This window comes from Corvus moneduloides, chromosome 10 (genome assembly GCF_009650955.1).
Source record: "Corvus moneduloides isolate bCorMon1 chromosome 10, bCorMon1.pri, whole genome shotgun sequence".
Lineage (NCBI taxonomy): Eukaryota > Metazoa > Chordata > Aves > Passeriformes > Corvidae > Corvus > Corvus moneduloides.
Window position 1 is genome coordinate 7350685 of NC_045485.1, and position 25266 is coordinate 7375950.

At 39.3% G+C, this 25266-nt stretch overlaps 1 protein-coding gene across 1 annotated transcript in view; it reads right to left on the bottom strand.

Annotated features, from left to right (window-relative positions):
* Window positions 1–1406: 1406 nt before the first annotated feature.
* SLC25A36 (solute carrier family 25 member 36) overlaps window positions 1407–25266 on the bottom strand; it is a 30428-nt gene continuing 6568 nt past the window's right edge. Inside the window, exons 2-7 of the mRNA XM_032119155.1 lie at window positions 22215–22385; window positions 18308–18385; window positions 15548–15648; window positions 8051–8117; window positions 6259–6548; window positions 1407–5551 (exon numbers count right to left, since the gene is read on the bottom strand). Of these exons, the coding sequence (XP_031975046.1) occupies window positions 5358–5551; window positions 6259–6548; window positions 8051–8117; window positions 15548–15648; window positions 18308–18385; window positions 22215–22385 (901 nt within the window). The 3' untranslated portion in view covers window positions 1407–5357. The remainder of the gene's footprint in view (window positions 5552–6258; window positions 6549–8050; window positions 8118–15547; window positions 15649–18307; window positions 18386–22214; window positions 22386–25266) is intronic.

Below are 25266 nucleotides of genomic sequence, written 5' to 3' on the forward strand. Positions count from 1 at the left end.
CACCGTCTGGACCTTGTCTTGGAAAGCTTCTAGTCAGCTTCACACAACCTCATCACTGAGGTGTCTCTGCAGTAGTGAGCCCAGTCTTAGGAAGATCCCTTGAAATATTCCATCTACACAAACAGAAGCTCCTGTGCTCCAATCTGTCTTTCACAGTTCAAGACACCATTTTGTTTGCATCAATTTGCTCATGAAAACTGGATTCCAGTCCTGGCATTTCCTGCCTTTTACAGAAGCTGTGCAGGAAGATAAGGATGTTCTGAGTCAGCACAGAGCACAGTGGCTGGCAGCAGCACATACAAGATGAGTGTTTGTCTTTGGAAGTACATTTTATTTTAGTGTAAGTGCATTAGCAAATTCAAGGGCTTTCCTTTGTGAAAGACATCACTGTCAAGCCTCACATGCTTTAAGGCTGCATCTCTGTCAGACTGCACTGCTGCATTAATGCCAAGTCATAACCAATTAGCACTGCAAATACAACTTCATTTTACACACAACCTTTCTGACCATGGCAAACTCAACATAACCCCTCTAGCAGAAGCGGTTGTAAAGCAGCATGAACATCAAAACATCCCCACAGACTTACCCTGAGCTCTGCCCTGCCAGATTGCCTCCTTTGGAGAGTAAAGTGAAAGATCAATTACAGATGATTCCAGCTACGCCAGTTAGAGGCACAATTTCAGATGTGTCATGGATAAGTACACTGGTTGCCTGTACTGGCTCCAGAGGACTGATCACCTCTAAGCCTGGCTGGCCTGGGAGCTAGAAAGTACAGCAAGGTAAAGGGCAATTCACATTAACACCTACCAAAAGAAAAAAGTTATCACAGATGTGCTGATTTAATGCAAGTTTTCAAGTAGCTTTGAATAGCTGTAAGAATCAAATCAGACATCCAGCCTGCCTCCATATTAGAGCCTGCAGAGATTCAGTTCCAGAACACACACTGAGGGGGAAAAACAGCACAGTCACCAAACAAACCCCACGTATGCATTTGCAGAATGATTTGTGAGGAAGCTGAGGACAGACTTCAGATCAAGCACCAACTACTGTAAGAAAAACAATATAAATATCTAACAATGTGTCAGGTTCAAGGACTTGGTTATATTAACTCTGAGTATTTTAAGGAATTACTGCCCCATCAGTTTTGTCAGCAGTAGCTTGTGCTAGCTGGCACTTCAAATGGACACGAGTTTTGTGGTCACCAGTTCCTGAATCTCACTTGACAGACAGGACCCCTTAGTTCTCCAGGGGTAACCGTATTCAAATCCAACTGCACAACACATACCACTAGTTTAGGTCATCCATGAATCCCTCCAAAAAGGTCGTATTAAAGGTACAATACACACGCCTTATTTTCAGCTACTATAAAATGGCACAAGATAAAATGATTCACTGGGATCTCCTAATGAATTTTTCATTTTTAATCACAACTATCCAGGCACTGGTGTGCATCAATAATAGAAAAATTAAAAGGTTAAAAAGAGCATATAGTTTAGCACAGAAGGCAACACTTGAATAGAAGCACATAATTTTAATTTGCTTTGAAGTTTAAAGCAATCCAAACAAAAAGTTAACTATATAAATACAGAGTAAATGCACATCATTTACAGCCAACTACATGTATGCAAGAATAATAGCAAACCTCACATGAGTACTGAAGTGTTCTCCATCTGTCATCTGTGAGTGTTTAGCTATGACTCTGAGGGCATAGTTATGTTCACATATGCAGGGTAGGCAGACTCTTAAATAGAAGAACTGAAAAAACTTACATAACTCAGTCTTAACAGACAGAAAGTTGGAAAAAGTAGTACATTTACCTAGGCACACTTCAGCATACAGCTTGTTTTCCAAATTTGAACAGTTTAAACAGGAAGCAACATTTATAAAGGCTCTTCACTCTTTTGTCTCTGGAAGCATTCTTTTACAATGCTACAGTCTGAGGAATGTTACAGGTGTCATAAGAAAAACCGAACAGCAGAAACTGCCATTAACAAACAAACAATCCGCTGTCATTAACATCTCAATCAGCATGGGAAGATGCGGAGTGCGTTATGTAAACAGATAACATAGGGCCAGCGTTAATGGATGAGTGGACAGGCGACCTCTCGGTTACAATTACAACAACCAGAAGATTCCACAGCTCCCTCGCACTACCCACTTCCAAGCACGCAGAGCAGAAACTGGGCCAGGCACAGCGGATCTCCCCGTGCACAGCTGGCCTGTTCCCGCACAGCGCTGCAGGGCTAGGAGGGGCTCAGGGACGGCATTCCCGGGATCAGTTTTCCATGGTTTTACCTGCCGCGACTCCCGCGGGCGGCGCGCCACCTGCCGGCCCCGCCGCGCACCAACCTCGGCTCCGAGCACAGCCAGGGAAATGAGGAACGAATTCACCACTGGGAGCCCTTCACAAATCCTTTCCTCTAGCACAGACAAGGCTGACATAAATACACGACATCCAAATACGAGTCATGATGACCAAGCTACTGAAAGTTTAAATGCACTGCTTTCAGCTCTGTAGCTAAAGATATTACTGAATGAAGCATCCTGTTATTCTCTTTGAGTTTTTATAATAAATATCAAGAAAACTATATAAATAATTCAAAGATCTTTGGGAAATATATCAGAGGTAATTTTGCAGGTGCTTGTAGTTTAAAAATAATGAAAAATCCCAAGAAATTTTGGGGTTATGTTTGGTTATGTAAAGGAAGCCAAAACAATCACCCCTGAAGTTTAAAACAAAGCTGGAACACCCTTTAAAGAGGTGGAGTAATAAAGCCGATTGTCTGCTTTTAGCTGTTATCTCCTACATTCAATTGTCCTTGTTAACGTGTCCTACTTATCAACTCCAGGGGCTCTGCTTTCACCCAGAAAAGGCACACACAGTACCCAGGGAATTCCAGGGAATACCCAGGAATGGGAGACAAACACAGAACCAAGGGACAATGTATCCAAACAGAGGAGACAAACTCATGAAGCCTAGGCTACTCCAAGTGTTCACTGTATTCATCAACTCCAAAGCTGAGTATAGTCTTTGCCAATTTAAGTTTTGGCTGTCACTGAGTAATATGGATAACCTGAAGAGTGACTCACTTTCTACATCACATGAATTACAGTAAGTCACTATTCCTGCATTTATTTATCTGAACAAAAGCATTGCATCAAGGCTTAGGTCAGTCAAATACTCCAGTCTTTTCCTAGAGAGACCACTAGAAAAAGCTCACTTTAAAACACATTTAAGCACTCCTTTCACTTCTTTGAGACAATCAGGTTCACCATGGTCACACCTCAGACCATGCTATGTCTTTAAAAAGGGAACATTTTCCAAGCAGGGAAGTCAACACAACACTGCGAGGTCGCTGTACTTGCTATGAGTGGCTTTTAGAGGATGAGCAATTAACACAGAGAATTACATGAAATACTCAAATACTTTGACACTGTGTGGAGAACATGACAAGGGTCAATAAAGGAAAGCAAAGGAGAAAAAACCCAGACTGATTGTTCTGCAAGCTTTGAGGTTTTACATAGAGCCTACAGAACCACTGCCACAAAGATGCTATGGATTTACAGCATAAACTCCTGCACAGCTTACACAGAAATCGAACCACATGCTTTGTTTAAAAATCAAACTGCATGTTTCAAACACAGTTTGATTCCAGATAATCAGTAAGAGGAAGAAAAGTTATAAGCCCTAAGAAGGCCACAAAGTGCATAAGAAGTCATTCATAAAATAAAGCCATTGCACATGATGCACAGTTCAAGTGTACTGAAGTACCACACTGGAAGAGCTGAGAGCACAGTTCTGTCCATGCCAGTGTAGCAGCATCTATCCGGAGAAAGCTATTGACCCCAATTTATAACGATCATCTTCCTTGTAAGGATAATGGATGCGGACTGAAAAGGTGTCTGTCTGGAAAGCTGTAAAACTTCCCGTAACATTAAACTGCTTGACACTCCAGTTGTATGATTTTGGAAAACTCTGTAAATTATGACAGAATAAACCAGCTACACCTCACTGCTGAATGCAAGGCATTATTTTGCATTTGGCTTACAGAACAAAACCAATGCCTGAATGATCAGACAACATGGAGGACAAGGTTATACTGTCAGCTGGAGTTCAGTACACAGGCTCAAGCTGACAGAAGTGATACAGTAATTATCAAGGGGAATGCTTTCAAGAAAATCTCATTTATAATTTCTCCATCCTTCTGCACACAGCCTGTCTGCACTGACAAGATCTATCACAGCTTCAAATGGTTTCTGCTTTCTGGTCACCCTAGCCATGGTGATATGCATTTCCCCCCAGTACTCTCATATAAATACTAGTAATCCAAGGCAAGGTTTGCCAGACATTTAAGGGTAATACAACTTGTGCTTAGGCAGCTTGAAACTATCTGAGTGAATCCTGTCTTCACAAATGGGAGGCTGGAGTAGTTGAGATTTCTCATCACATTACAAATCCTTAAAAAAGGTTATAAAGTAGCATTCAGCAACTTCTTCCTTAGCTGTGTGAGTGACCTGAACAGGTTGGCAAGGAAAACTGATGATACAGGACAGTGTTTCATAGGCGTCTCTTACTTAAGATAAGTTCCAGAAAAGAAAAAGGATGATGCAGCAGGACTAAAAGTCCACATACACCAACATTAACAGACTGATAACCTGAAGAGTTGAACAGTCAGACCCTCTCTCACTAACCGACAACACTGCTCAAACACCAAAGAAAAAAAGAACAATCAAAACCAAACAAAAAAGCTACACCAGGTATCACCTTTTGTAGCGAAGAAATAACTGTTCTGGGTCCCTGCACCATATTTTGTCTTGAGGTAGCAACATGGAAAACTTTACACACTGACTACTACCTCAGTCTCCTTATGAATCTTCAGAGCAACTAAATGGAAATTTCAGGTATAGAAAGCTACAAAAGTACTGTCTTGCCCATTCTTCCAACAGGTTACTGTGCAGTAAAACAGAACAAAAATGATGTAGTTGAGAGCAATCACTAAGAGAAGTGAATAGGGCTGCTCAGGAACATGTTTCACGTCCCCTCCCTCACCCATTGGGTCTCTGAAGATGACTCAATGGCTTTGTCTAGATTAACAGATGAAAATAAAGGAATAATTCTGAATTAAGAGATGTATGAAGGCATTCCCTATGGGGCAGTTCCCATTTGTCACATTGACATGAGACCACACAAAGGCAGCAAAATTATTCAGAGTTGCCCACAATCAACCTTCTGTTTTGTCCACAGCTGCTAGTTCCTGATACAACGTTCCTTTTGCCCACCACATTGGCATTGACATTCAGTGGTCCACTCCAGTCTTTCAATCTTCCACCTTCTTCCAGAAAGCCTTGTCACACTGCTATCCATCAAGTAAGTAGACTACAACTTCATAGGTGGACATCATGATAGCCGTGTTTGGAATCTGTCTGATCAGGTGTGTAGTTAAACCTCGGTACAGGGAGCCGTACCCTTCCTCTCGCACAAGCAAAGAGAGTGTCTGGAAGAAAGATCTGTATTTTGTTCCCTCTTCTCTTAGTCTTGTTCGTACAACCTCTGTACAAAGAAAACCAGTGAAGAAAAAAGAAAAAATGAGTGGTTACTTTCACCACTTTTAATTATTTTTCCCAGCAACCAATCAGTGATTTTTACACAAAAATCCCCCTCTCCAAGTTCTCAATCTCACAACTCCTCTTTTAAAGGAGGAGGAGGAAGACGAACAAAGTAGCAAACCAAGTATCTGTAAGAACAGAATGAGTTACATTTTTGGCAGTATTAGATACTTGACTAAACAAGGCAAATTGATTTTCTTAGCTACAATCCAGAAGAGGACAATTGCTCGGGCTTACATTTTAGCTCCAAAGTTGACACTGGTCCAGTACTCAGTTCATTAACAATGTATAGACAACTACTTTGCAGGAAGATCAAGTCCAACTGAAACAAACTAGACAGCCTGTTTCCCTAGAAGGGGGACAAGAATTTGCTGGCAAATTATGGAAAATTGCTGAGTATATGGAAAGATTCCAACTGAAAAAGTACCTCTTTGAGTACCTTGGGCCATACCCTGGCAAAATACACATTGCCTATGAAAAGGCCCTGCACTTCCATTTCTGAATACTATACTCATGTTGACCTGCTAAATCTGGTATTTAGACAGGGAAGTATTTTGTGAGCAAGTAAACCAAAGTTGGCTACAAATCTCACTGAGAAGACTCCCTTTGATGGATCTGACTCAGGGTCTCAGCTGCACATGTCCCACTTACCATGGGGATATGCTATTGATGTTGCACATGTTTTGGAGGTGGCAGCAGCCATCATCATTCGAACGAAGTCCGATGCTTCTTTTGCTGATTCATCCTCATTGTCCAAGGCAGAAGCAGTCTTATACTCCAGTAATTTTTTCTTAATACTCTCATAAATGACAAAGTGAATAACAGTCTCAGATATGCCCGCGTAGGAAGCGGACATTCCCCGGTAAAAGCCTTTAAAACCATCCAAGCGATAAACTTTGCGGACACACTCAAAAGCGCTCATTCGCTTTTCTCCACGATTCCTAAAAAGGAGACAGCAAGTCCAATATCAACTGGTGCAACCAGTGAGACTGGAAAATAATTAAACAGGTTTGGAACAATGTTTGGAACAACTGTTTGGAACAATTAGGAAATACCTAGCACTAATGCTGAGGGGCTCCAAGTCAGATACAGCTAAGAACACATAGAACATGAAACCCTCAAAGGCCTTCAGCACTAAATGCAGGTAAAGCATTACACAGAATCCAAGCCAAACTTCACACAGTGACTAAAGAAAAAGTATCCCATAGAAACATTGAGCAGCTCTAGGCCTCCCCAGTTCTCATGCAATAATACACTAAACTGCTTGGAAACAGACTCCCAAATGGGCTATCAATGTCAGTGACTCATGAGAAAAATGACCATTTCCTTTTGCATAATGGATTTGCCTTAATTGTTGCCTCAATAAAGAGCTCTACAGCATTCAGTGGCCAAGAGTTCAAACAGCAGCCCTCAGCATTACAGCTCTCAGCAAACAACTGGCACAGCAACCAAGACAACACTGGGAGCTGTTATTTGATTGAACTAAGCCACTGCTGATGTCAAGGAAAATGCTCATTAGATAGACCTGTTTCAAGCAGTATTTGGCAAATAAAGGCTTATTCCCATTTTGAGCTTGCTCACTGAATTGAGTTGTGCATATCGAAGTAGTTAAAATATTGTACACAGCTATGCAAACCCACGACAACACTGCATGAGATGTGCTTCACTACAGCTGCAAGGGCAGGCACATGGATTGTGCCAGCAGAGGTCTGAGTGAGTAAGTCACAGCACAGAACAGCAGATAACCTTCTAAGGAGTTATGGTAACTTATATGGACACATATCATATGGAATCATATCAGTGTCTCCCTACAGTTTTAAACAGATGGGAATATAGAGGTCTGTCTTCCTTCCTATTTGCACAAAATTCTATTTTCATCGCAAGTTTTATAATAAGCAGTTTCTATAGTAAATTCTGTGCCAAGTCCAGACAACTTACTGACTATCCCACATTAGGGCAGTTCCTGTATTTCTATCCATGAAAGAAGTCTTCCCTTTTTATAAGTTAGAAGTCATTGTATGTAAAAAAAAAAAAAAAAAGCCACAACAACAACAAAAAGCCCCTGAGGATGTCTAAGGCCTTTTTCTAAACATCTGCTATCATACTTAATCCATATTTCAGGAATATTTAGCTCAACAGTTAAAGAGAATGTATTACTCAATGAAAATGTAAGCATATTGGTAGAACATGATTTTAATGAGACTTTTAACCTTGAATTTCATCCCAAATTTGCTGGTCAGTCTACTACAGTGCCTCAAGCATGTCTCAGAATGGACTAAAATAGAGAGAAATGATAGTATAACTTGTAGAGAGACCAGCATCAACTTTCCAAATTTGCAATGTTGAATGTTTAAGAATTCGTTCTCTTTTGGGATGCAGAACAGATTAACAACACTTGAGTACAATCTTATCAGAGCAGTGAGGTTTCCCATTGCCACTTTACCTCGCATCAAGCTGCAATCGTGTCTTTACCAACCAAATGGGATTAGTTGTTGTGATCGCAGTAAAGCCTAAAAAATGTAAAAAGAACAAAATTAGATGTGATAATATCACAGGAACAGCTGCATCTAAGCTCCAAATGCACACAGTAAGGTACAGTGGATGCAAAAACTCGGACTATACTGACTTTTCCAAAGTCCCCATTTTACTGACATTTTGTCAATCCATACAGCCAATAAACACTTAGATTGTTTTTAAATTTTACATTAATATTGAGTAAGTTTCATTCTTAGCAAGAGATGCCCCATATAAAATAAGCCAAATTAAGTACAGTTCTCTGCCTATCTAATACCAACCCTGTTTTGACACCACAGAACACCAATGCCAACTAGACAAATATCAGCCAATTGGACAAAAATGTCAATAAGAGTTGCAGAGACAGCAATAGCAATTTGAAATGCTATAAAACATTGTCTCAATTTACTCTGTTACCTGAAATACAATCCGAGTTTAAAAGCATGCAGACTGAATAAATACTACTTTTGGTGCAGTTAAAAGGCATTTATTACTGTAAATTAAGAGACCTTTTAATACTGAACTATAAAGAGCAGTTAAATTTAAGTGCTAATCTTTTATTTAGTATTCAAAGCAGAGATTGTTGGCTGGCCTTGGAATACTTTTACAAGCATATGAGTGTTTAAATTGTTAAAGTAAATACTATGACTTCTAACTGTTCAGACAGACAGCAACTACTCAGGCTTGCATAAGGGCCAAGGGTTAAAGCTTTGATTTTCAGTCCACTAAAGAAAACAGAAGAAAAAAGAAAAAAGGAAACAAAAAAAAGAAAAAAAGGAAAAAAGAAAAAAAAAAGAAGTAAGAATCACTCTTACTTCTGCACAACTGTGGGGAGAGAGGGAGAGAGAGAGAGAAAGAGAGAGAGAGAGAGAGAGAAAGCAGAGTGAAAGGCAGCTCTGAAAAAAAGTAAAACTTAAAAAATCATCTCGAGCTGTAATACCACACATGCACCATCAATGAGGTGTCATGTCTGCAGGAGAGAATAGGAAAAAGGAAAAGCTGGAACATGGCCAGGCAAGAGATGATAAATTTAGACACTTGCTCTCTAAGTGACACACATGGCTGGTATATCACTACAACGACATGCTGCTCTCCTGCATGGAGACAGACTGGGGGTGTGGGGAAGGACAGAGTTACCTCAGTCAGTGCTTTGCTGGGGTATGGTACTTATCCAGCAACAGGCTATTGATAAGCTCGTTTATCAGATCAGTAACAGCTCACGCCAACAGATTTAGCAGAACTGATTGCATACATCTTACTCCTGTTCAATCACAATCTAGGTTCACATTGCACACAAAGGTCTGCAATACTTGGAAATGCCAGGGGATCTTAACTGTTCTAAGGTTTGATCTGTGCCCACCCCCAAAGCTTAAACAGGTCATTATGGTTTTCAGTTCAAGCTCTGAAAAAAAATTACCAGATTTGGCAGCTACTAAGATTGAGCTGGTTTTCTATACCAAAAGAATAAAAACAGATTGGAGGTTTCTGTTCAATCTTCTGATTAAACAGATTTTTAAACTGACTCAAACTTCTTAATTAAGCAACTTCCTGTGGTAGATAATAAAGGTTTGGAGTTGGCTTTCTTTTTTTCTGATTCACTACTCATTTTTCCTATCTCAGTACTTACAGACCGTTCATATGATGGAGAGAAATCCTAACAAGCCAAGAGTTTTATATCTCTATTTCATGAAGGTAAATAATAATGTAAAAAACTCAAAGCAGTGGGGGAACTACTCTGCCATACAAAGCATTGGATGTTTTTAAAACACTCCACGTGCAAAACAGGCTCTGTAGCTCAAGTAGCCAGAGCCTGTCTGACCTGACATTTAATGTCACAGAAACTCCACGGATTCCAACAGTGCTTGAGCCTGAGTTCAACTACACTGAAAGGAAACTTCATTCTTGCATGTTTTTATTTCTTTACACTGGCACTAATAAAGTTTTAATTGTCTTTGACTTCCAATCAGAATCTTTGTGGCATGAAGTGCACTAGAAAATGCACAGAACTGCAACAAAGGATTTGAAATAAGGTGGGGAAAAACCACTCACTTTCCCTACCAACACATCTTCAAGGAAAGACTTCTCTAAAAACCAAAATTAGTTCTTAAGTCACTCCTAGTTCTTAATTACAAATCAATAAAGCCAAAAAGCCTTTTGCATTCCTATTTAAGTTGCATGTTTTGGAATTTTGTTACTGTTAGACCGTAACATACAGTCCTTCTCCTTCATATTCAACTCAAAATAAGGGTCTCTTCAAATCCTGAATCTGGAACAGGCAACGCATAGGTACCATCAGTGGCAGTGGCTGAGTGACAGCAGTGACTGTATTCACCCATAGCAGCAGCCTGATATTTCTAGGTTGGCTGGGAAAAGTATATTGGAAATTTCCAGCAAAAAGTAGTTGGCACAGGATGCAGCCCCTACTCTACTCAAAACTGCACTCCTGGGGTCACTGTAAGCATTATTTAAATGCAGCACCTCCAACAGCAGGATCAGACACTCAGCAACATAGCCAATATTTTTCCCCAGGGCTGTCATAAGTCTAAATTGACAATTCAGACCAAAGTTTTCAAAACAAAGGGCCTTCAATAATTCAGGTTTCAAGATGAGATGACTACAGGTCAATTCTTACAGCTAATGTAGTAAATGCAGTTAGTGAAGAAAAATAAATTAAGACTTGAGTGATGCTGACACCAAGGAAAGCCCTCCAAACCATGAAACACACCATTTGGGATCCTTAAGAAGATAAATTTTGGTTTTTAAATACAGAAAATCTGTAGCAAAAATATTTGTTAAAACAAAGTTTGGGGGCTTTCAACAACTGCCATGAAGCTCCATCAATTGTTTCCTTTTTTCTTTTTAAAAGCCTCAATGATCTTTATAATGCTTTACAATGCCTATCAATGAGTTGCATCCTCAAGAAAGATTCCCGATTCATGACAAGTACAGATAAATTTAGCAGTATTACAAACTCCTGTAGTTTTATGTGTTTTATTTTATTATATTGCAGTTTCAGAGAGGATTACCTCAATCTACTTTTTCAGCTATCCCAGCTACTGACAGGTAAGATCCCAGGTATTCCTATTATGCATCATATTTCAAAGGATAGGGTTGGTGCTTTTTAATCTATAAGCCAACGTAATTGATACAGACGCATGTGAACATGGAATGATGAATTAAAAATCCAAAGTAGTAAAATAAAAACAAACCAAAAGAATAAACAGAAAGAGACAGAAAGGAGATTATATACACATATTAAAAAAGAAAAAGAAAAGAGGTCTTTGAAATAAACGTGACAACACAGAATATCAGCTGCAGCATTTTAAAGGCAGCTCTGGAACACTGGGGAAAAAAACCCCCAAAATGCCTTGTTTAACCCCGCAGGGGCTTTCAATTAGCCAGAGCTAAGTACAGTAGCAGCTCTCAGTGAAAGGTATTTCCTACCTTTCCCTGAACTGCACAGAAAAAAAAAAAATTCACTCTAAACAGAGTTAATGAAAAGTGATGTCTTTGCACAACGCACATCATCTGAGTTCAAGCTAGAAGTGCCTTCCCCGTATGTTGTTTATTCAATAGATATCACAAACCCAATGTGTGGTTCTTACACTAGAGGCTGCAAGAGACGCTCAGTTCAGTACTCACGAGGTTTAAGTTAGTCCATATTGCTGCAGGAAGTGACCTGCGGAGGGGGAGCATGAGATGACACGATCTCACTCTTTTCACGGGAGAAATGTACAGTAAATGCCTAAAATAGACACAGGCTTTTCTGTATCATAACAACAAGCAGTGACCTCATCAGACACAAAGTGTACAAATCGAATCCCAGAGGAAGGATTTGTCAATTAATTATTGGGAGATCTAACTGTTTGCAGGTAAAAGTTTAGGAAAAAAAGAAAGAAAAATAATCAAAACAGGCCACAGATATTAAAATAGATGTGTAAAATTCACTGAGTACTGAAATTTCTGCTCATTTGCAGCAGTTTAATTTTACATCTCCAAATACTTACCTATATAGCAAATTTACAAGTGAACCCTCCTCCTTCCCCACTCCCTTGAAAATATTATTCACAAAAGCTAGCCTAGTCTTAGGACTGAAAAAGCAAAGATAGATGCCTTATGAAATCCAGCTTTCTAAGGTCAGTGAACTAAATATGCATTTTATTTGGTATGAATTAATTGTGTGCATAGTACTGAAAATTTACAAAAGTAATGTGTCTCTATATAATAAGGTGATCCCAATTATTTTTAAATTTTAAAAAAAAATCTGCATTTGGGTTGGTTTGACAGTAAAGTTCTAGAAAAAATAGCAACAGCATACAAGGCAAAGTAGTTTTGCAGCAGATTTGCAACCATGTTGTCTGATTGAGGCTGTGAATCATTAAAAAAGCAAACAAGAAAGCCATACAGGAATCAAGTATATCATTCAGTTCTCTACAGCTTTTCTTCTCTGTGGTAAGAAAGGCTGAGTGCAATGAGAAGGCAGAGCTTATAGTGAATCTGAGAATTTAGCCCAACTTGGAAATGTCCAGAAATCAACACTCTTCACACAAGCAAACACTCTCAGTCTTGTAGTAAGTTCAGATATATTCCCTGCCCTGGTTTACAAAAAGAGAACCATGATATGCTGAGGAGTAGCTGAGTACTTCTTCATGTCAACACAGATATATTTAGGTATGAAGGGGATGTGCTCTATATGCTAGAAACTAGCACAGCAAGAAGACAGCATTCATTTCTATTTGCATAAGGCATCAGTTACTAATATGTAAATAATTCATTCTTCTTGGGATAAAACAAACTTAGTAGAAGAATCTTAAAACCATAAATACACATTTTGAGAAGAATCAGGCCTAAAACCAACCAACAAAAGAAAAAATGCTTAAAATACTATAGCTCAGCTTTTCACTCCCAAAAACGCCATGTGCATGAAACAATCCTTATTTAACAATGACATCAGTCTAGCCTGAGACATGTATTAGCACGATACAAATAAACAGAACTTAAAGTTGACCGAAGTTCACTATTTGCAGTACTTTAATAAAACAATGTTACAATTGGTTTTTTTTAAAATGTATTTTTGTATCATTACTGTATTTTGCAACCTACAGGAAAAGCTTTGCAAGTGCAAATCCCACTTCATGCTAATTAGGTATTAGACTTTACGAAACAGCAAGGTCATATCAAAAAAAAACCCAACCCACCAAAAAACCACCAACAAAACAACAACCCTCATTTAAGACTGAATTACTCAACTCCTTACTGAAACCAACGGCAGCTGAAAAAGAAAAACACCAATACTGATTATTTTTTGCTAATTCTGAAGTATTTATCCACCTTGCCAATTCTGAAATCTTAGGTTCCAAAGCAAGTATTGCAACAATCTTCTGTATTAACCTGTCAGCCAAATAAGAGCTCATATTTGATCCTTCCCCTGTTATTTTGCCATTTCTTTAAGGTGATTTGCATCATACAGCAATACAAACCTTGCAGGTAAAACTGTTAATAGCTGGTTTAAGTGCATTTTCTGAAATATATTAGAATTACAAAACAAGGTTAGCACATTCCCAAGAAAGCACTGTTAATTTTAACTGCAGAGTCCTTTTCATGTATCAGAATAACACCAGAACAGAGAACTGAAATGTTGTTTGTCAAAGAACCTGAGAATTTCTGTACTGTACAGTGCCAAGACCTGTGGTGTGAACCTGCACCAACCATTCCATTTCACTTACTGGTTTAGAAATACAACTGCAGAACCTGGGAAGTGTGAGAAAGTTAACAGCCCCAAGAGCTGTTCAATGTTAAAACTTGTACACAAAAGTAAAAAAAGGCAAACAGCAATTAAGGCTCAAATCCATTTCCCCAGTGTCCTGCAGCTGTACATACAAATGCACACAACCAACCTTCTGGAAGGGAAGTCGCTACAGAGCTCCATGACAAACTACAGCCTGAGGCTGCAAACACTCAGGAAAAGGCACTGCAGCACATCTCCATAAATGTACTTTTCACTACAGAATGAGGGCAGGAACTTCCAAAGGTGAGGAACACTCAGCACCTTCATTTGTCTTCAACTGAGGACAGACTTGTTTATATCACCCACACTTCCCCCTGCCCCCAAATTAAAGACATGTTTTATTCCCTTGACAAGAACCTGAAGACTCTTCATTTTTCTTGATGCAATTAACTGATTAGGATGAGCTCTTCATTAAATCCCCTTCCATCCCATTCCCCATGCTGTTCACCTACAAACAAAAACACACACTTCTGGATGATCAAAAAATCAAACCCTGCATTGTCCTTGTCTGACTCAGGTGAAATAAAAGAGCTCTTCTTACACCTTAAAGATTAAAACCTGCCACAACATTTCATGTGCCAGAGATGAACATTAGAGTCATTTAGGTATAAAGCTAACATCACTTATATTTTATATGCTATATAAAATCTTTATGTATCAGATTATTAGCAAACATTAAATAGAAAACCAATCCTTTTCCTTACTCTGACATCACACCTCTGTGAGTCCATTCCAGATTGCTGGTACTCACATTCTATAGACTGGTTGTAAAATTTGACAGGAATTAGAAACTTCAACAATTAAATTGTCAGAATTCATCTGTGAAGTGCCCATGGCCTATAAAAAAAATATGAAAATTTGTTTTTGTGCAGGAAAGGCACAGGCAACAATAGATAAAGTGTTGCCAGCCCAAGTTTTGATTTTCCCAGCACAAGTTCATGACCATAGCTCAGTTGCCTTTAACTCCCCCTTGTTAATGATCCCAAAGCACAAAATATACAAATAGAGCAATAAATATTGGTAGCTGCTAAAATACACCAAAGTTACACTGCAGATATAAAATAGGAATTATTTCTTCAGAGATGAAAACACATGAAAACTATGAAAAATCTGCTCTTCTCTGACTCTTTAATGGTAGAGCAAGCTTCTCACAGATTGGTATATGAACAAAGGAGGGGGGAGTGTTACATATAATTTACACAAATAACTGCAGGCACATTTCTGAAAGACAAAAATAAGTCAAATATACAAAGCCGTAGCAGAAAGTGGTGATAAAAAAACTGATTAAGAAGAATTAAACCAGAAGTCAGTGAAAACAATGTTTATAGCTTACAGAGCAACAAGTTACTGTTTTGAAAGGTTACATTTTTCATTTCACAAATTTACAACTGAAAAAGCAGGCATGCAGGTTTTCTAGAGAAGACTGCTCACACACACTTATTTATCACTCAGTAGAGTTTCATGCATCTAATTCTCTAGAGAGCCTGTTTAATGAGAGGCCAAGGCAGATAACCACTAAAAAGACATCATTCAATTATTGAACATGTTCTGTTTTGTTGGGGTTTTTTCCACATTTATTGTCACCTCTCATTTGCAGATATGACTGTAGGATGAAGCTAAAAAGTTACAGATCCTTACCTGCCACACCAGCTGAAATCATGTGTACCTGGGTAGAATCTGGATTGAAAATATTGTTCAACTTTTCCTTGCAGTTTGAGTAAGCAGCAAAATATATTGCTCTAAAATTAGAACAAAATCCAAGTTATGTTATGTTCAACATGTCAAAATCCTTAACAAGCAGAGCCATTAACTTCACTGACTGAAGATTATCTTGGGCTAAAGCTTCCTTCCTCAGTAAAGAACTACTCAAGGATTAACTCTTGCAAACTAGTATAGTGGGACTATACTAGGAATGGAAAAGAAAAAACTAAACATGACACTTGAACTTTTTTTCCCCCCAGACAACAGCTCCAATTATCAATTAGTGAGGGGAAGGACAGACAGTGTGAAATATGGCAGTGATTTTTGTGACACTAGGAAGTTCAGCCAAGGAAGAAAAACACTAAAAAAGTTTCAGTATTCTTCAACATTAATAATAGAACAAATTTCTTCTAATGGACCTAAACTCATTCAAAGAGCAGGACAATTTGAAGAGAACTAGCAAGTATGTAGCTTCTTAAAAAAACCAAAACCCACATTCTTATCACTATAGCATTTAAGATTTAAAAGTTGCTAACTTGTGGTTATAAATATTTATGCTTTAAATGCTAGAACAGCTGTGAAGCTGCAATTCACATTTTGTTTCCAGAGTTCTGTATTTATAATAGACACTGATTTTTGTCTCTGAATACACCATGAAAAATGTTGTAAACTTGTGCTACAATCAAGTTTGTGAGCTGGTATCAAAACAAAGCCAGACAATGTCAGCATCCCGATTCAATATTATGAAAAATGCTTGCTTTTGGTCATTAAAGCTAAAAAACTTATTTTAAGCACATCTAAACCTCACATTTCAGGTTGTAACGCAGTTGTTTTATATCTACAGACACCTCTCTGCAAGAGAAAAAAATGAATGTGCCACTTTTCCCGAGCAGAACGTTAACATCATTAGCTGTGCAAACATGTTTTTCTTTATTACAAAAAAGATAAAGTGCTTGTTTTGTGGGTGTAATTTCTAAAATGGAACCTGTACTCAGTTAAGTACACTGGATGTGTTATGAAACATGCTTCTCTACAGCTTATTTAAACAAAGAGCTGATGTTAAATCCACTTAGCTAATGCTTAATTGAAATGAAGTACTGGTTGAAAACAGAATCAGCCAGAGGGAAATAAAGATGTGCTTATAAATAAGTTTTGCACACTATATCAAGCTGACATTTTTGGTATGGCGGATGGGAGGCAACAAGCTAAGTATTTCACCTGGGTGAAGAACCAAAGGGGAACAGAAGGTTTCACATATAATTAACTGAAAAAAATTTGGTTTTTTCAGCTGAGGATATTCTTCATGGAGGATAGACACTTATGCAACGGATCCCATTCCTGGGTAAAAATGTCTATTAAAGTGGTATCAATATTGAAGATTTGACAGAACAGACTGGTCTATTGTACAAAAGTACAGGCTCTCCAGACTAGGAAGTGCTGACATCCCATAGGTGTCAAGAACAAAAACGTTACTGGGTTTACTTCAGCTTTTCCAAAGACTGGTGCTAATCTAGTGATCAGAAAATACCTCAGATATTCCCAAATCCTTAAAAAAGTTTGCTAAAATAAAGATAATCTAATTCCTTCATTGTGTTTTTCTCTTATTTATGCAGAGGATCTAAAGAACATTATCTCATCACATCTAAAGTTCAGTTTAGTAATATTTTTCAGAAACATCCCAGTACCTCAAACCAGAAAAGTTAGGATACTCTCCAACAGTGTGCAAGAGATAGGAATGTTTTCTCTTCAAACAAAATAAACAAACAAACAAAAGCAGGGCATTAAGTCAAGGAAAGAATAAAACCTTTGTGGAATATATTCCCCCTGCAAAAAGGCTCTTCTCCTAAACAGAGAAGAAAAACTATGAGCCAGGAAACAACTTCAAGTATCCTCATCCAGGCCTAAAGAATTATATTACTTTTACACAGCTTTTTTCTGTACTCTTCCTATGTACTCTCCTATTTTTGGACTGAACTTCAGCTAGCAGTTCTATGTAAGGATAAATTCAAACTCTGGCATGATCTGCTCCTCTCTGCCTGCCAGCACCAGCCGAGGAGCTGGAGTATTTTTGCTGATGCAGAGCAATAGACAATAGCAACACCACTGCCAACTAGATCAGATTTACATCCTCAGCCCTGCACTGCCCCAGTACCCTTTGGAGCCCAGCCCACTGCTGGATCTGCTTTCTCTGGGACAGCTGGTGAGTCATCATACCCAATGTCTCAACCTTTCTGAAGTTTCAGAACAGGCTTTCTCCTCCTGCAGGGGAGCACCAGGCAGTGCTTCACCAGAACTCAGGAAGGAAGACCCAGTGTTTTGAGGATACAGTCACATAATTGCTTCCTGAAGATGAAGGATTAACTGAAAGCTAAGTATATCTTTGTATTTTCCAAGATCCAAACTTGTAGTTTACATGTGCAATTCCTTATAAATTTTTCTTTTTAACTGGACAAAACTCTGCACAAGGGATAGTACACAACAGTAAATACTACTACAGTAGCACATAGTATAAGAAATGCTGAGACAGCTGGAGGTCTGGAGTACATAAATGGCTCAATTCCTCAGGCAAAAAGTTACCCCAGGAACCAAAGGTTACCTGCTGCCAATTAAGTATTTACAACTGCAGATGCAAGACTTTTTTCAAATAAACCTTAAATCCCTTAATGTATTTCATTTATTGTGCATATCTGTACTCACCTGGAAGGTGCAACACCAACTAAATTAGGACCCAGCCCTCTGAATAGAGATCGAGGGCCTTCATTTTGCAAGATCATCCTAGAAAACAAAAAGACAATACTGGAACATTCACAGCAAAATTAAGGAATGTACTAACCACCAAAACTATATCGTGTGAAAAGTTTTCATAGTAACTGATATTAATACAGTGCTGACCATAAAAAACATTAGTCATTTCCTAGAATCAGCATAAAAAAATTACATTATTGCTCAACATACCATGAAAACCATACACTAAATGCAGGAGTAAGACTTAACATCTCAATACAGGTTTAACTTACGTATAGGAACACATACATGCATGGAGTTGTCTGTTAGGAAGTTAAAGAAAGCCTCCTTGAATCTGGGACAAGATACAAAGCATGGAAATGTTCCCATTCATGTAGGTTGTAGATTGCTCAGGAAACAAAAATACTTTTTTCTACACTACATTCCTTTCACCACTCTTCAGCTCCCAATGCTTGTGATCTTTTTTGAGTGGGAGGGCCAGAGAACAAAGGGCAAGAGAAGGAGAGGAAAGAGACTTCAGAAGTTCAGTTTCACTGAGTCATTGCTGTCCAAGAGCCACTCTGGAAGATGTTGCTCTACTGCTCATGACACCCAGCCAAGGACACCTTTCACAATTTATTATCTCTTCTCAAAAAGAGAGAGACCTCAACATGGCTTTGCATGTGCTACCCCACTGTGATTCCACAAGGTTCCCAACAGTTCCATGGCAGAAGTTTGCATCTGTATCTGTAAGGCTGCTTTCCTCCATGTTCTGGTTTTCTCATACCCATAAATTACCGAAATCCACTAAGTATTCAACTAGTAGCCCATTCTTAGCTTTTTCTTTAAGGCATGGTGATTATTTTGCCTGTAGTAAAAGGAAGTTGAAAACTTCAATGTGAAAAGTGGCCCTTGCTAGAGGCTGGCAGGTATTTCCTCCTATTCCTCTGAACTGCTGCCTGTGTGCTCCTATCCAAGCACTGCTGCTGGGCTGTGGAGCCAGTGGTTTTTTGCTTTCTGACTTGTCCCAGAGAAGACAAACCTTACCTGTCCACACAAGGTAATTCACTGATAGTAACTGAGACAAGAGTGCAACCCATGCAGAGTCACAGCCACAGTACAGTCCTCACATCTCCTATACCACGTCTACTATGAGCACAGCTCAGGAAAGACTGCTTGGGTGGCAGCAGGGTATAACCTTCCCCATTTGTGGAATTTACAGAGAAGCAGGGATACAAGCACTGAGTTGAGACCTCAAATAAGGCATTATTAGTCCTTTAGTTTTGCAATATGGATCCCATGTAGCTGTGGATTTTAGGAAGAGTTGAAGACCTTTATGCAGCAAGGTACCCTGGCACAGCAAGGGACTATGCATTAATATTCAGTTTTAGTGAAATCAATCTGCCCCACAATCTAGATGCTTATCACTGGTATTTTACAAAGTATGGTAGGACATGGGAAGAGCAGCAAGGACTACCTGCATCCCATTACTGCAAATTGCTCTAGCAATTACTTTAGAACCAGATTTAAAGTTAAGAATTAACTACATTCCCAGATGCTGCAAAACAGAACCCTGTGCTTATTGATTTAGAAGCATTGGCCAATGCACACAAATAGGTCTCCTGTATATTTCTTCTTCAAAGAGCCATGCAGGTTAATGACAAGTCAATTACTCAATAAAGCAAACTACCCTTGTATAAATGGCCATTTTGTTTGGAATTTACTACGAGAACAAACAAGTGAAAGCAATCTATAGCACTGAAGGAGATTCCAAGCCTATTCTGACTTCCAGCAGCTGATTCACAATTGCTCTGCTGCTAAATCAAACTGAAAGTTTGCCTTTACTTTCACTAAGCAAAGATAAAACAGTGGTTCTGCAGTTACCACTGCTATTTAGGAATACTGACATATAAGGCATCCAGCAACATTCCAGCTTTCTGTCCATAACAAGTAGCTATCATTTCACTATGTGAGCAGCATTGCTCCACAGCAGTAATTGGAATATTGAGCGCATACTCAAAGACACCTTGGAAATACAAATAACTTGGACCTTGTTTTTGTCATCCTGAAAGCATTTTCATGCCTTGCAATGCTGAACCCAATTAACATGATCTGTGTTCACTTAAACCACTACTTAAAACTCACTACCACCACATCATGTGTTACACATGTATATATGCACATATAGCTATACATGTATTCAAAGCAGCAGGAATCTCAGTGTCTTTGAAACATAGGAATGAAGTGTACCAGGTCTATTTGCTTCTTTTGGATCTACAGTCCCAGAATTTGACAGAGAGCAAAGAGCTAAAGAGAGGTTGCAACAGACAGGATTATATTGGAGGTAGCTACTGACGCTCTTTTCCATTCACAGACACCAGCTGGAGAAGTGCCAGAGGCTGCACTGAAAATAAGACACAAACTTTTACATTAAAGAGCAGATCCCAGAGCCTGCACTTGTTTACTGAAAGCAGTTAAGGGCAAATCCATGGTTGGAAGAGCAGGACAAGTGCCCCATACGACCTCAACTGACCTTCTTATGTCACATGGAGAGCCTGCACTGGGAGGCTGGTGAGATTTCCATTAGCAAGACCTCAGGTTTAAATTGTGCAAGATGAATGATGAGAATATGGAATATGAAACGCAACACATATCTAAGAACAAAAGAATTTGCTTTGGTTGCCAATCAATAGAGTCACCTGTTATTCTGAGTTTGTTTCCTGACAGAGATGCCTTTGAAGTCACCTCCACTGATGCTTAAGATGCAGAAATGATTCTACAGCAATCAGTTCACTGAAATTCTGACATAATTTGCCTGATTCACGCTGCTTTTAGACTGAATAATGTGAGCCTTGGAGCACTGCACTGAATTTGCTATGACACAACCACACTCTGACAACTATGAGTCAAAAAATATCAAGTGACAGTAAGGGCATGACAGTGACAAAGGAATCCAGTTTTATTTCCCCACTAAACAGCCCTAGTACCTTAAACAAGAGTAACCATGTCCTGCACCTATGTATTTTTATTGTCACAGTCCATTGCCATGTCACTTGGTATTTTTTCACATTTACTGTATTTAAAGAACTTGAAACCCAGAATTTGTCAAGATTCAACCAATTTTCTAATGCAAGAAGCAGTAGCAGGTCCTTCCTGGAAGAAATTTCCCCTCCTCCCCAAATACTGAAGGTACCTCCCCTCCTCCTAACTGGTGAGCCCGAGCCCCCCAGGGTGAAGTGAACCCTTCCTGTGGGGATTACAAGCAGTTTAACTGTGACCTTACAACTTTCCTGCTGGCTCCTGAACTACACAAGCACTGCCAGCAAGGAGAGGAGAGGCAGCCGTCATTCAGTAAGGCACTACACAAACAAGACATCCCAGATCATTGCAAAAGCTGACCTTAGCTATTTCTTACTAGCTCTAAAAGAGTATTACTAATCACACATCCACCAGAACACATTCAAAGGCATAAAATGTGTGGGTGGTGAAAGCTGAAAGAGACTAAAAGGCTGAGTTAATTTTAATTGCTGCCACATTTGGTTACTTCTATGATTTGGACACAAATAGTTAAAAAAGTCTTATACTAACACTTTTTCAGAATGAACATGAGAGTCTGGCATGTAAATGTTACAATGTTTCCAGCACGAAGTTAGGAGCTGAGTTGTACAAGGTAAATCTGCTCTGGCTACTTGGAAGATAAAAGCTCAAGCATGAAGGACATTTGAAAATTTGGAAACAGTTAAAAGGCAAAATATGGGAAGTCATCTCCTAGTAACATCACAACACATGTAAGAGTCAATCTTTCACACAGATTTGTTCAGCACACCTGTCCTCCTCCCTCCCCAAAATGAACCCAAACCTTTGTGCCAGCTACACTCACTTCAGACAGTGGAGAGGTCCAGGAGAAACTCTGGTTACTCGGTTGACGGTAGCACCATTCACAGTGTTGAGATGAACTTCAGATATGTAGAGAGTCACAGAGGAGGACTGCAGTCGTGTTTTTACAACTTCCAGTGGACATGTCAGAATTGCACCAACAGTACCTCCACATCTGCAAAGGTAAATAGGATCGCCACATTTTTAACTGCAAAGTAACTGAAGGGTACCTTCACATAGAACGGACATTATACTCACAGTCACACTGCAAAGGTGAAGAACCAACAGGAACGTGTGTCACAATGACAGTTATTTGCCCTTGAAGGCAAGTAAACTGTTAAGTCAGTTTGTAAACCCCACAACTTGAAGTGAAAATTTAAACAGAACAAAAAAGTAGTCAAGGTACATAACTTTCGGTACATGCTGTTCAAGTCAGTTCTGGAAAGTAGCTCAGTAGCTTAAATGTTTAACTTTTTATGGTAAATTTTAACTTTTTTTTTTTTAAATGTTTAGTGTGCTCCTGACCACAAACAAGGTGCCAAAAATCCTTAAGGGCAGAAGAGGTTTATGCACTATGCACACAGGGCTACATGTAAAAACTGGTAAAATCTGTGGTGTGGCAATTTAACACCATCTTCAAAAGCCCGACTGCATTTCAGTCCTTGTACCATGAAAGCAGCGGCTGTGCAAGTGCTTCCTGAGCTCTGCCCATTTCAGAAAGACAGACCAGGTACTGTAGAGTAGAACCTGCAAGGCCAGAAGAGCTCACACGGCTGACCAGGTGAAGAGTTGCAGGGTTTGCTTCAGTCTGCCTCTCGTTCTGAGAGCGAGCCAAGGCAAGCTGTGCACAGCTTGTGCTGACAAGAGCAGTTCCTGCCATTCTGCTCGAGCACAGCGCAGCCAGGAACACGCTGCCCTGCACAGCTCTGCTCAGAGCCTTCCTGGGCTTCCTCAGAACTCAGTGATTAATATCTACATTCTTAGCTGTGCAACTAGAGCCTCAGAGGGAAAAATAGCAAATCTACAAATTCTGAGTTCCAAGACTCAGTCTCTTGAACACTTTCAGAGATCAGTATTCTTAACATTGCTAAACACCCTTCTTAAAACTATGGCCAGGACACTACCTCCTTTAAAAAACAAACAAACTAACTAAAAATCCAACCCAAGGAAGCAAACCTAGATTTCAATTCAGGTATTAATGCTAACTACAGCTCAGTTTGAAATGCACTAACACATAAATACAATTTGTACTAAATTCAAAGGGCGAAGCATTTGCTTCCCTAATAAATATAATAACATATATATATAATGAGAAGAAGTGCTTGATTCTGACAAGATAGTTATCAGCTATTTTTTTTTTGTAACACAAGAGGCTCAAACACCCCCAAACCCTTTAATAAGCTGTAAGCCTGTTCAAGTCTTTTTAAAATGTTTTCCAAAATGCAACAGAGAGTTCAGTCCAAAGTAGGAGTAACAGCTAAGACTCAAGATCTCCTATAAATTTTAATAGGAGGGTAGCCTGACAACTCTCTTCTACCATAGGGAATACAAAAAATATAGCACTACACCCTACAAACCTAATCTGTTTGTATGAAGTGAACTGAGAGTAGAGCTGCCAAGCAGAAGTTTGATGATGTTCACTTAACACTCCATTTAAACACAGTGACCTAGAGGTACCCCATTACTAAGCCTAAAGGCATCTTGCCCATCTCTAACTCCAACATTAGACTGAAGTCTATTCTCTTCCAAGGTTTAATTGGGGAAAGATAATGAGTTTCTTTGCCAGTCTGGAAAAAAGTGTTATCACAGGAAGACGAAAGACAGTCCTTCAGTATGTGCCGCACACATGTGGTTACAGCCTCACACAGACCTTAGAGCAACCTGCTCTGAATGAACAATTCACTTGTTTCTAACAGTAAGTTACATATAAACTTATTTTAAAATTAGAGTTGCAGAAAGAGAGAGTAGATGTGCTAATATTTATTTCAGCCAGGGTTGGAAGTAGCAGGAGCATGTAACATGTTAAGGCTCCTTATGAACAGCATGTGAGAAGTACAGGTAGATCAGCTCCCAAAACAATTTGACATGAAGCTGCTGAAGCTCTAAAGCTCTGAGACAGACAAAATTGTCTGTGTTTCCTGCAGTTCAAAACAGACTCCACCCCGTAGTAACGTGCCTATGCAGGCAATGTAGGAAGTGGGCTTCAGAGTTTATCTCCTTTCTTGCAATCCTTACATTTCTGTTCCCCTTGAGCTTACCCTCTTGAAAACATTTCTGCGTTTCATTTTGGACAGGTTACACAAGAACTTGTTTTCAAGCAATACTAATCACAAGAGAAAGTACATGGTATGATTTATATTAATGAGATAAATGCTATGAAGTGGGGAAGAAATGAGGACAAAAAACTTGACCTGCATTCTTGAACAGGGCTTGGAGTTTGGAGCCCTTAAGTTCCCTCCAGCTACATCAGAGCAGAAAAATTTTCTAAAGTTGAAGATTAATGCTGACCTGGATGCTCCCCTACACCACACCCAAATCACAAGGGATGCCTGACTGCAACACTTCTGCCAGACATCCACTGTAGATGGGTCACACGTCCTTCACTCAGCAATGGATTACTTGGGAAGAGGGCTGATACACAGCTACTCTGTGGTTGCTCTTTGTAACTTTGGCTACAGCAGGCACTGGTCAGTGACAGCCAGCAGATGTAACAGCAGCCAGCACTATGATCACACGCATCATAAGCTCTCTTTAAGAGCCTTTTCCTGCACCACATTCTGCCATTAGAGTAATTTCAAATAATCAGCACCCTTGGCAGTTTCTTGCTGTTGTGCTTCTTTGGTTAGCCTTCTCTTAAACAATTTAAGATGTCTTGACTAATCCCAAGAATATTTTTAATGCTTTCCACTATTGATAGTTTTAACTAAACTTCTGTCCCCCATCTTCAAGACCTCAAGTTGCTAGTTAAAATTGCTGAAGAAAGCTGAGAAGTTTTACAGTGCTATGTGGTTCTGTAATTCAAGTCTTGGCAAAATTCCCAATTTCTACTTCTGTCA